Source organism: Psittacula echo (assembly GCF_963264785.1).
Source record: "Psittacula echo genome assembly, chromosome: 9".
In the NCBI taxonomy this organism is placed as follows: Eukaryota; Metazoa; Chordata; class Aves; order Psittaciformes; family Psittacidae; genus Psittacula; species Psittacula echo.
The window spans coordinates 21,277,249-21,289,764 of record NC_137745.1 but is presented as its reverse complement, the minus strand read 5'-3'; the positions used below and the strand labels follow the sequence as shown (position 1 = coordinate 21,289,764).

At 44.9% G+C, this 12,516-nt stretch overlaps 1 protein-coding gene across 1 annotated transcript in view; it reads left to right on the top strand.

The window, feature by feature from the left end:
* KBTBD12 (kelch repeat and BTB domain containing 12) overlaps positions 1 to 11,928 on the top strand; it is a gene marked incomplete at its 3' end in the record, with an annotated part of 35,721 nt that extends 23,793 nt beyond the window's left edge. The window contains exon 6 of the mRNA XM_080625500.1: positions 11,759 to 11,928. Within this exon, the coding sequence (XP_080481626.1) occupies positions 11,759 to 11,928 (170 nt within the window). The remainder of the gene's footprint in view (positions 1 to 11,758) is intronic.
* Between the last annotated feature and the right edge of the window lie 588 nt (positions 11,929 to 12,516).

Genomic DNA, 12,516 nt, shown 5'->3' with positions numbered 1-12,516 from the left:
TAGAATTCTGCTGGATTTACATCCAGAGATACAGAGATCAGGAGCTTAGTGTGTTATGGGCATTAAAGAACTTGGGTATATTTGTTGAAGATTAAGGTGCTATCAATCTGTCCTTAGACAAGCTATCTGGCTTTGCCTATTTACTTTCATGCTTTTCTTGATCTGTGTTGAAAAAGCTTGTGTATTTAATGAGTACTTCAGGTAGGGAACTGAGATACAGAGAGACTGAAATTCCAGATGTGGTGAGTTGTAAGTAATCCTAGCCCCATGGCCACCTTTCTTCTTGTAAGTCGTCTTCCTTCTGGCTGTTCTTTGCTCTATCTGAATCTCCAGTACTGCTAAGCAGTATTTCTTTCATCATAAATGCAAAGAGTCTCAAAACAGGCACACTTAAACTCCGCTCCTGCCACCCCAGTTTCCTTTCTAGGAGAAAGCAGCAATACAGATGCATTATCCACTGCTAATAAATGTCATGTCAGCTTCATTGTTGCCCACATGGCATCACCAGGTGATGTGTTCTTCGCACTGCACTGACCCCAGTTGCCCTGCCTGACTTGTATAACAGACACTAAAGCTGCTGTTATTTTAGAATGATGATAGTTCACAACTCACCTTCCCCTTCTCTTCATGTGCTACTCTTTGAGGAAGCTGCTTCCTGGAAGCGTTTGTATGGCAGCTCTCTAACAAGCATGTTCTTCTGATGGAAGTTCTGTGACCTCAGAGCTATTATGGTTGTGACACATCGCTGTGTTTCCATAGCAAACACTCTGTCATCATATTTGTCTCTTTCTCAGCAGCACTACAAGAAATGCTCAGGTTAGTGGGTACAAATCTCAAAGGGCTGCTCAGGGCAGTGGTGGAGTCACCATCACTGGAGGGATTTGAAAGATGTATAGGTGGTGCTTAGGGGCATGGTTTAGTGGTGGAGTTGTCAGTGCTGGGTGAACAGTTGGCCTTGACGACCTTGAAAATCTTCTCCAACCTAAAGAACTCTATGATCATTTGCACTGGCAAATGAAGCAATTTCATTCAGGATGACTAACAGATCAGCATGAGATTTTCTGCACAAAGAACCTTCAGAGCAATAAAAACACACGCTGCAAAATCCCACCGCGTGCTGTCACTGAGTCACGTCTGAAGAGTGGTAGTGCTGGGAGAGGCTGAAAGTGCCCCTCTATATTTCAAGACAGCCATCTCCTGTCTAATGTATCTCCTGTACGTTTGTATAATGCCAGCTCAATGGGGTCCCCATTCACGATGGTACTAGTGCACTCTATATAATTATGTGCAGAATTCCACTGCCCTAAAAGTGTTATTTAGATTGGAAAACAAGAAGTCAAGGTTGGAAAATGCCAGTTTTGTGGTTACCTGTGCAACCTGAATTCTGACCCCCTACGTGTGCATTTTGTATACCAGTGAAGAAACCGTATATAATTGTGTGGTTGCACATTGTTATGATCCATTAACAAGGGAGCCAAAATAAGATTCTCACTGTCAACTGTAGTAATTCAGATGTATTCGCATGCTTGAGGAGTTGACAGGAAGCTGTGCCTTAATGACAGGCTTCTTAATGTGGCTTTCAAGTTATTAAAGCAAAAAGGCTCTCTAAATCTTTATGGCAATACATTTCTAGCTACCATCATCAAGAAAAAGATGGCTGGAGTCCATACGCTGGACCTAAAGAGTTCTCTGGCTGCCTCTATCCCTTGCCCTGTGCTCTCTGCATCCTGAAAGAGCTCTCCAATGCTGATGTGTTCTTTGGGGGTGGGTGAACAGAGAAAGGGTATTTATTATCATCAAGGCCAGGTTGGATGGGGCTTGGAGCAAGCTGCTCTAGTGGAAGATGTCCCTGCCCTTGGCAGGGGTTGGAACTGGACGAGCTTCAAGGTCCCTTCCAACCCAAACCATTCCATGGTTTCTGCCATAGGGGAACTTGGAGAGGGTGGCTTGACTCTGCTCTTCCACAATTACAGCTGCTCAGCAGCTTCAGGATATTCCTGGAACAGCATGTGCTGCTGCTTTAGCAGCGGCTCGGGTTATTTTGGAATGTGCTTGTTTGGTTTTAGTCTTTCGGGTTTCTTGGCATGTCCCTTTGGGTTTTGTGAGGGACACAGACGAGAGGATATTCCAGTTTTACAAAGCATTATAATTCAGTTTCAACCAAGAGGAGAGGTTTTGGAACAAGCTGGAGGCCCAGCTGTAGGCTCTGGGGTTTCTGCCTGCTGAAGGGCTGCTGGAAGCATTGAAGAATGAGGGCTTCTCAAAAGAAGAAAATAAGCCAAAATCACTGCTGCAGTGGGCAGTCTTAGCCAATGGATGTAAGGGGCTGGCACCAACTCCCTGTGTGCTATAGATCTGTCCCCAACTCTGAGTCTCAACTTGCCTTTGCATTTGTTTAAACCCACTTCTGATCCAGCAGCATGAACACTGGCCTCCTAAGGACATTGTTGCACCTTAATTTTAGTTGTATGTGCCATGCTCTCCATGCCTTTCTGCACAAGTATTGACCTGAATGGGTTATTAGAGACCAGAGATGCTGCACACGAGCATAAAGCTGAAAAGCAGCTGTCAACTGCTCAAAGGGCCTTCAATTTGGATGAATAGATGAGTACTGCTTGGCTACATACTGAGTCCTATGTGACACTTGAAATCCTGTGATGGCAGGATTCCCACCCCATATATATTGCTTCTCACAAATCCTTGTCTGCTTAAAGGAGGACAAGTGGTGCAGCCCCAACAGCATCCCCAGGAGCAGAGGAAGAGACTGCAACTACTTAAAGTCTCCGTAGGGAAGTCAGCCGAGGGCAGTAATGCGGAGCACAGCCTCTCTAAAGGATGTGTGGGCTCCAAAGGGTGTCCAGGCTTTCTCTGATCTACAAGGAATGCAGTGCAGTGTTGAGCTCTGCTGGTAAACACAACCTGTAAGACTGCCCCTGCTGAGGGTTCCTCAAGTTTAGGAGCTTGCTCAAAGCCTGGCCATGAAAGGGGAAAGGAGATTAATTCAGCTGAAGTTTAGACACTTATCTGGACTGCCTACACTAAGACCTTAGCAACCTGAGGCTCCCTGCAGCACAGGGAGAAGCAGTGACACTGTCAGAAGGAGATTCAGGTCCTTGGTGCTTTACATCTGCTCTGAAAGACCTGAAGGCAATTTGGAACCTGGAGGACCTCCCTTGTCTCTTAAAGCTCTGTGTTTTGATCAGGAAATGAGGGATTCTAACCTGACTTACTGAAGCTACATAAGTAGCTTGGTGTCTATGGTTAGATGGGAGAAACCACTCTGAGACCTCTGTGTTGTGTCACTGCTGACAAATGTTCTTATGATCATGATAAGTACCCAAAAAATAACTTCTGCTTGTTTTGAATTTGTTTCCTCAGCAAAACCTGCAGAAGTTCATCTATTTGCCAGTAGTTTATATGACTTGGCTTGTTTTCCATAAAACCATTATGGCAAATAGGAACCATTAATCTGCTTGTCCCTGACAATCAGCTCCAGCTCTCTACTAACTGTTAGAATACAGTGCTGTGTTTCCTGCAGTAACTATGGGTTTTAAACCAGCCATTGCAGCCTGACAGTACAATGTTCCCATTGACATGGCCTATTTCCTTTGCCTTTCCATAGGACTAACCCTGCACAGGCTGACAGCTATTAATTAACACTGCCCAGTGCAGTGCAGAAGCATCCTCATTAGTGTTCCTCCCTGAAGGAGGTGGGGAGCAGCTCTTCAGCTATGCAGCATCACACGTGCTTGGAAAACGCCTGCCAGCTCAGGTTTTCTTTCTTTTTGACTGCTTCTGAGCGTTATAAATACCTTTTCCTGGTGAAAATAATGAAGGCAAGGCTGCGTGCCTGACTGCTGGGACTGTGTCATCTGCTGTCAGCTTGCGGCACACGTTGGTTGACTTTGTGGTCACTAATGTGGATCTTGTAGCCTGTTTCTGGGGGCTGTACCTTTATTTAGTTTCAGATCATAGATGTTGGTCCAGCTGCCTGTTTCACAGATTTGAATTAATAAATCCAAATACACAGTTGATTGGGTTTTCTAATGTGATGCATCTTGGCCTGTATCAGTGCTACTGTGACCAGCAGGACCAGAGCAGGGATTGTCATCCTGTGCTGGGCACTGGTAAGGCTGCACCTTGAATCCTGTGTTCAGTTCTGGGTCCCACACTACCAGAGAGACATCGAGGGGCTGGAGCGGGGCCAGAGAAGGGCAAGGGAGCTGGTGCAGGGCCTGGAGCACAGTGTGATGGGGAACGGCTGAGGGACCTGGGGGGTTTAGTATGGAGAAGGGAAGGCTCAGGGGCACGTTATCGCTCCCTACAACTGCCTGACAGGAGGATGGAGCCAGGGGGGCTGGTTTCTTCTCTCACCTCAATGCAAAACAGGAAATACTTAGCAGGTATGCAGTTTACAACACATCACTTAAAGTCTAATGGTTTTGTCAGCTAACTGCACTTGATGTAGAGCCGTCTTTCTCTGAACTGGAAGTTTTGCCGTATCCCTCCCAATGTGGTTTATAGCAGAGAAGATAAATGTACTGCTTCCCTACCGTATGTGTTGAGAAACTCTGTGCTGTGTTTAGCATCATGTGTGGGACCGGGGCAGCTCAACACCATTCCGTTATTTAGTGCTTTATAACACCAAGCAGAACTTAACTTTTCATGTAAGGGGTGTTACAGTCAGAGGAAGGAGAAAAGGAAGAAATATCATTGAAGTTGGCATGCAAGAATCTCCATTTTGTGTTTGTGACTGATAGCCAAGATAGGGGATAGCAACACTGGGTCCTACAAGCTCTGTCGTTCTGCCTCTACGAAAGAGATATCTATTTACCCTATATTCATTTTCTCTTCCTCCTCATTTCCATAAACGTCCTCATTTCCATAAACTGCAATCCATACATTGTAATAGAGCGGCACTGCTTGCGGCAATGCAGAACTGTGTAGTAATTACTGTATTCCAGCTGAGCTAATGAGCTTGTATCTCCACGCCATCCCCTCCTGACAGTGGACTAGCTTAATAGTTATTTATTTTGACTAATCTCCCAGAAAGGCTGCTCCCCCTAGTCTCCTCCATTATGTGATTTAGATGGAGAATCATTCTGGTGCTTGTTTTTTATTATAGTGGTTATGGAACATTACTGGAATCAAATTAAATTTAGACATATTAAGGAGTCTGGCACAGTAAATACTGCACTTGTGAAGTTTGGGGGTTGAAGGATTGGAACAAAACCTGTTTCTCCAGCACCTTCCCATGTTCCCAGCTAAATAAAGCAGAGGAGCAGACCCCGGGATGCCTATCTGCAGCACTGTTTGTTTCCCTCTGTTAGCATTTACCGGGCAGCAATGAATAATTAAAGTTCTCCTGCCCACAGTTGTTACCATTTGGATAAATACCCCCCCCCCAATGGAAGGGTTCAGGGTCCCTGTGTTTAGCTCTGCCACTTCTCTCCAACCCCAAAAATGCTACCTGACCTTTTGCCTAATTCTCCTCCAATGGGAGAGAGCAGGAGAGACCTTCCCGGGAAGGGCAGCCCATTTACCCTGCTCATTAGGCAGAACCTCTCTGCTGGGTGCGAGTCCAGCGCAGGTCAGGGAATCGATGGGGAGCAGCATCTGCTTGCTTCAGATCCACGTTCAACCTGCTGTGTGACAGCGCCGTATTAGCGACACAGTCCTGCTTCCGACAAAGACTCACAAAGGGTTAATGAGTGATTAATAGATGTTTTTATGCAATCTAATTAATTGCTTAAGAGGTCAGGGGGTTGTTTAGAAACATGGCTTGTAGCCATGTATGACATCTTCTATTGTGATCATAACTGCCTGTCATGCACACAGTCTAAACATGCTTTAAATCCTCTATTAATAATGCATTAACCCATTGCAAGGCATTTAGAAACAGCATCTCAGGATGGTCTGAGATGGGTCATTCTTACTCTGATCTTTTCAGTTCTTACTCGTATGAATGGTGCATTGACTCCAAGAGACTGATCCTGCTGCAGTGATCTGTGATCCTGCCATCACCTGCAGCACAAGGGGGATCAGTGCTTGTCAGATTATGTCTGAAAGAGGCTGTCCCTATGAACAACAGGCAAAATCAGTCCCAAGAAAAACAGCTGAAGTAACTGAATTAGAGGTTCCTTGCTGTAGACCATCCCATTCTTTTTATATATATATATAATTAATATATTAATATAATCAAGAATTAATTTAATATATAACTTATATATTAATTTTAATATATATCCATTTGTGAATGAATAGGTGGGTCATGAAACCATGGTCCTGAAGAATGACACAGCAGAACACAAGGACAGAGGTCCTGGCTGTGAGAGTCAAGCTCTTACCTTACTCCATGCAGGTGCTCTGAAAACAGTAAGCTGCCACAGTTGTAAATTCAAGCCCCAACCTGCCTCCCAGCTTTCACTGTGCCTGGGATACTCTGCCTTGACACTTAACACGGTGAAGGCTGGCCAGCATGTTAAACAGCCAAGGCAGGTTCCCTCTCCTGTGTATTCTCTGCCTGCAGGCACATATGATGGATGTACTTGACTCCAAAGGGGTGCTCGCTGTGTTATGCTAGCAGGGCTGGTGGAGTGAGAGGGCAGCTCACACACACAAATGGGACCAAAGGCCACAGACTCGATGAACTTATTCTTTTCCCTACTGCAAATGAGGAGGCAGGACATCTGGTGGTAATGATCTAAATGCACTTTTAGCCCATTGCAGCACAAACGTGAATTCCCAAGTCACCTAACTCCATATCGTGTAATTATGAAAGCAGCTATTAGCGGCAAGACAGATAAGTAGCAAAGGCCAGTCCCATATGCTTAAAATCATTCTCTGGTACAGATAAGGGCATGCAAAACCCAGTGCAAACCAGCAGCAGTGGCTGAACTGCTTCAAGGCAGCTCTTGGGGTGGCCTTTGGGTGACAAGAACTGGGGAAGCCAGTGCAAGAAGCATCTGAATAAACATTGTGGGGACTGTTGAGGGGCTGGCAAGCCCCTTGTGATGCTCCAGTCCTTTTTTTCCATAGAAAAAGCAGAGCAGGCAGTTAACAGTTCATCCACTACAGGTTTGGTGTCTTTTATAAGCTGATTGATGGTGAAAGAAGGTAGAGCCTTTCCAGTGAACTGAAATTCAGCATGCCTGTATTTGAGTTCAATGCTCTGGATACTAAACAGGCTACAGGAGAGTGGATTTATTTGTTTTGGCTTACAGACCTAATAGCTGCATGGTTAATAGTCCTGGATGACCTATAGATTTCCTACCTGTTAAGTATGTTGCTTAACTCTTCAACATCTGCCCCCCCTTTAACCCTCCCAACCCCGAATCTAGTAATTGTATCTGAATGCTTGGTTCTAAATGAAAAAAGAAAGCAAGGTCAAAAAAGCCCAAAAGTGGTAATAAATGTTCACATGGGAAGTTGTTCCTCCACCCTCCATCCTCCAAATCACAACTGGAATGCAGTTAAAATAGAAAGCCAAAAAAGCAGATCAAGTATTTGTTGCCTGCAGTCATAGCAGGGTCTTTCCAAGAATGGTTCACCCTGATTTATGGTCAATCCTGATTCAAATGACAGGAGAAAACTTGCAGCATGGAATGAAGTCTCCCATATTTGGGGAGCGAATCATAAACCTTTTAGGGAAAGCAGGGTTGTGTGTATGTGCAGGCCATCGTTCAGTGCAAATCTAGTGTTTTGCTGAGGTTTTCTGCATATTCAAGGAATAATTTAATACAAAAAAACTGTGGGAAAGTGTTTTGTTTAGCGAGAATATATATAATAGAATATAATATAGAATATAATGGAGAATTTACAGATTAGGCTCATTTTGCCTTCAGCCTGCTATATACTTGCATCTATGAAATACAATCTTAGCATTTGTAAATTAAACATTTTCAGGTATAACTCCAGTTCTTTCGCTGGGAAAAGATGGTTCATAGGCTCAGTGTTAGCCTTCAGCCTGCACTTGTACATTGAAGAGGCATAACTCTGCCAAAAGAGCTCTGGCTTGCTTTTAACATACCAAGATTTCCCATGGGGATAAACTTAGGCTGGAATTCATGTTTCCTACACTGCCCAAGCCTTATCCTTGCCTGAAGAAGAGTAAACCAGATTGTTAGAAACACTGTTCTATTGCTTGAAAAGGTTCTGCAGTAGGGTTAGGTTTGTACTGCCTGAATGATTCTAACATAAAGTGGCTTAATGCCCTTGCAGGCGAACACAGTGTGAAGGTTCCTTAAAACTTCTCATGCTCAAACAAGGAGGTGCAAAAAATGCTGCCTTGATTTGTAGGGAAAAATGAAAGCCTTTGGAAAGGAGGGAAATCCTTTTGTTAGCTGAGGTGATTGTCTGGCAAGTGATGCAGAATAACGCTGTGTATGACAGGGAGTTCTGAGGGCTGGCTTTTTAAGCAGGTAATCCGTGTAATTCTTGTTGTAGATGTGACATTATTCTCCTGTAAGCAAAAATGGCTGCTAAGATATTGCCTTAGAAAAAAAAATAAAGGCAGTTGAATAGGTTGAACCAATGAGCCAGAATACGGAATTCTTTGTGTCTTCTATCTTAAAACTGTTTATTGGGATTAAAGCCCAAATCCAACAATACAGCCTGGAATCAAAGGTTGTGTTTTCTTTGAAAAATATTATCCTTTCTGTTGTTCTAACCAAGAAGGGGAGAAGGAAAAAGGCTTCGGGACGGAGGTCCTTTGAGTCGTTTCTCTTTAAAAAAGAAAGGGGGATGTAATTGGGATGTGTTTTTTTTCTGGAGGATGCCTATTTTGAGCAGTGCTTTTCCTCACATGAACTTTCTCATCTGAAGGGTGCTGCCTCCTTTCATGTTCAGCAAGATAAGACGAGAGAAATGATTGCTTCTCTCATTCCAACAACATCCTCCCATTATCTCCCAAGGGTTAGGCACTAACTAGGGTTAGTTTCCATATGCTGGGAAGCAGAATTTGTAGCATGGAACAAACCCAGTTACAACATCCCCCAGAAAAGGGAAACAAGCGACATGAAAGGTTGGGAGTCACCACGGTCAGGAAAAAACACAGCAAGGCTGTAAGGAAGGGTTGTTGAACCTGCCTTTTGATATTTTAATTGTGACTTTTTCCTTGTCAAGTGTTGCAATCACCCACAGAACATCTCAGTTCCAGCACCGGATATTTTTTTCCCCTCTGATTGTCTTGGTTTTGTCATCATCCGTGCCAAAGAAAATCCAGGCATCAAAATTCATTGCATAAAGGAGACGATCTGATAACCAATACTCAGCTGGAGCCTCCCATGTCACAGCTTAGGTCTGTTTGTGCCTCTGTGGTTACCTCTTAGCAAAAACCTGTTCACTTGCAGGGTCAAACAGAAATCGGCTCTTTACTGGCACATGGTATTTGTCTGCAGCTTCAGTCAGACCTCCTTTCCTCACGTGTAATTGCGCTATTAGTACTTTGTTGTCTTCCCTCTTGGGTGGGTGCAGCCTTCCCATGTCAACCATGCCAACCTGATGAAGTTTAACCATGCCAAGTGCAAGGTCCTACACCTGGGTCGGAGCAATCCCAGGCACAGCTACAGGTTGGGCAGAGAAGAGATTCAGAGCAGCCCTGCAGAGGAGGACTTGGGGGTGCTGGTCGATGAGAAAATGAACATGAGCCGGCTTCAGTGTGCGCTCGCAGCCCAGAAAGCCAACCGTATCCTGGGCTGCATCAAGAGCAGCGTGACCAGCAGGTCGAAGGAGGTGATCCTGCCCCTCTACTCTGCTCTCGTGAGACCTCACTTGAAGCATTGTGTGCAGTTCTGGTGTCCTCAACATAAAAAGGACATGGAACTGCTGGAACAAGTCCAGAGGAGGCCACAAAGATGATCAGGGGCTGGAGCACCTCCCGTATGAAGACAGGCTGAGAAAGTTGGGGCTGTTCAGCCTGGAGAAGAGAAGGCTGCGTGGAGACCTCATAGCAGCCTTCCAGGATCTGAAGGGGGGCTACAGGGATGCTGGGGAGGGACTCTTCATTAGGGACTGTAGTGACAGGACAAGGGGTAACGGGTTCAAACTGAAACAGGGGAAGTTTAGATTGGATCTAAGGAAGAAATTCTTTACTGTTGGGGTGGTGAGGCACTGGAATGGGTTGCCCAGGGAGGTTGTGAGTGCTCCATCCTTGGCAGTGTTCAAGGCCAGGTTGGACAGAGCATTGGGTGCCATGGTTTAGTGTGGGGTGTCCCTGCCCATGGCAGGGGGGCTGGAACTGGATGATCTTAAGGTCCTTTCCAACCCACACTATTCTATGATTCTATGTTTTATTATTACTGTCATTCTTATCCTTTAATATCCAGGTGCCATAAGCAAGCCATAATGACCATTGTTTCACGCTCTGTGAACAGCAGAAAGAAATGGGACAAGGGCTGTTTAGATCAAGGTAAATCCTGAAATCATGGAACCTAACCCACAACAGCACTGCCTTAGGAGTACTACACCCTCAGGGTGGCTGTCCTCTGGAGGTGTGTGTGCTCTGTGCTTCCAGCATCAGAAGCAATGCTGCTGGGTGCTCTTCTGCATTTCACTCTTTTCCTCCTCTTCAGTCCTTTGCTGTTTGTTCCTCAGAGAGCGTCCAAAGGAGATGCAGTCCACAGATATGAAGGGTTGGAGGCTGTTTTGGTTTTTAAAGAAGCTTTCTAGAAGGGATAGCTGAATGGGAACCGGTGAAGTTCATCCTATCACCACTCTTGTGATATCCCTGGATTCATAAATCAGTGCTGAGTATTCAATGTTTCTTGCTATGATGGTTCTTATCCTGGCACCTGTGAAGCATCAGGGCTTTGGGAATCTCAGAGACCTGTCTTTTAATACAATCTGTCCAGAAATTCATCAGAAGGAAGGTGACAGCAAAGCATGTGTGTGTCCTTAGCTCAAAGTAAGCAAAGCTTAGACTAAGGTTACTTGCTGTGAGAAAGCAGCTTCAAGATTAAAAGGGAGCAGAAACGAAAGGCACTCTTAGACACCTTTTATTTTTAGGAGAGAACTTGGCTTTGAGTAACAAGTGTTGGAGAGTTCAGGACTTTTGTTAGCAAAGAAAGATTTTGTGTTTGTGTGAGTTTAATATAGCACTGGTGCTTGACAGCTATGGCTCTGCTGCATGGCGAGTCTTTCTTTGGTAGTCTCAGTAAAACAATGCTTGTCTTGAGCTTGGCTGTGATTTAATGGCATTCTTTTAACCTGATTGTTCATGACAAATTCCTCAGCACTTCAGCTAAAGGGCATTTGAAGCCCTAGAGGTTTCTTTCTGTCTTTATTTCTTCCCAAATCACAGCATGTCCAGACTTTGCATACAAGCTGTAGAATTGGAGTGCTTCCAGCAGCCTGAGAGCTGTGTTTTACCTGGGGAAAAGGAACGACAACATGCTTCACATAGGCATACTCATTAACAATAGGCAATACTCTGCCTCTAGAAGATGGGCTTTTGACAACTGGCTGCACAATGAAATGCCACCTGCATACTTGTGCCAGGATGGAGCACTTGATGCTTTTGTCCCCACAGCTGCACCTGGAGCCAGAGTATGAGGACCAAATACACTGTGCAGATCTCCATCTACACTATTTCATTCATGTTGATGTCTCACATGTCCTTTGAATGGTGTAGCTGTTACTACCGTAGAAACTCCCTTTCCATTGCCACCTTGCAGAGCAGTCCTCATTGTAAGTGCACAAACCTCTTTGGTCCAGCTTGACTTGACTCCTGATTTCTGCTGTTGTTGCCTCTGTTTTTCAGCTCGTCATGAAGTTATCACCAAAGAGATCCTTGAGCTGGATCCCTGGGAGAACCAGTGGAACGTGGTGGCCGTCAACGTCCTCATGCACGACAGCTATGATGTTTGCCTGGTGGCACGGCTGAACCCGCGGGATCTTATCCCTCCTCCCCCAGATTTAGTGGACCAGTAAAGCTCAGTGACTCCAGGTTCTGCAGACACTGAGGGATTTGGAGGGGCAAACACTGCATTGGCTGTGGGTGACAGCCATGTCCCACAGAGAGGAACTGGTGACACACGCCTAAGGACTCAGTTACCTTTGAGCTGATGATGCCCAATTTGCTAGTTCTGGTACTCTGGACAAGTTGTAACAAGCATGAACTTGTGTGGTACAAATCAGTGACCAGTTCCTAAGGTCTTAACCACTCAGGTTGCTAAATGCAGTTGTAGGCATAAGATCAAGGGGGCAAACTCTGCTTTTAAATGTTTTTAAGCATGATCAGTAGGAAGTTCTTCCAATTAACAATCCAGTATTGGAAACTCTTTTGAACTCTTGTTGTTACCACAAGGGAAAGGGAATTTTGTTCCAGTTTCTCTATGGAGCTCTCAACGCAGCTGGAAGCAAAGCTCTGGAGTGAAGTGTTTCCTTGTGAAACCCCGATTCTACTGATTTTGCTTCTTTCGCTTTTTTTAAGGAAGGATATTTTAAAAGCTTGGTTTTGTCTTTGGTCTCTGCTCTGTGGCCTATTCCTGACAACCCAAATCTTCTTGCAGCTTAGAG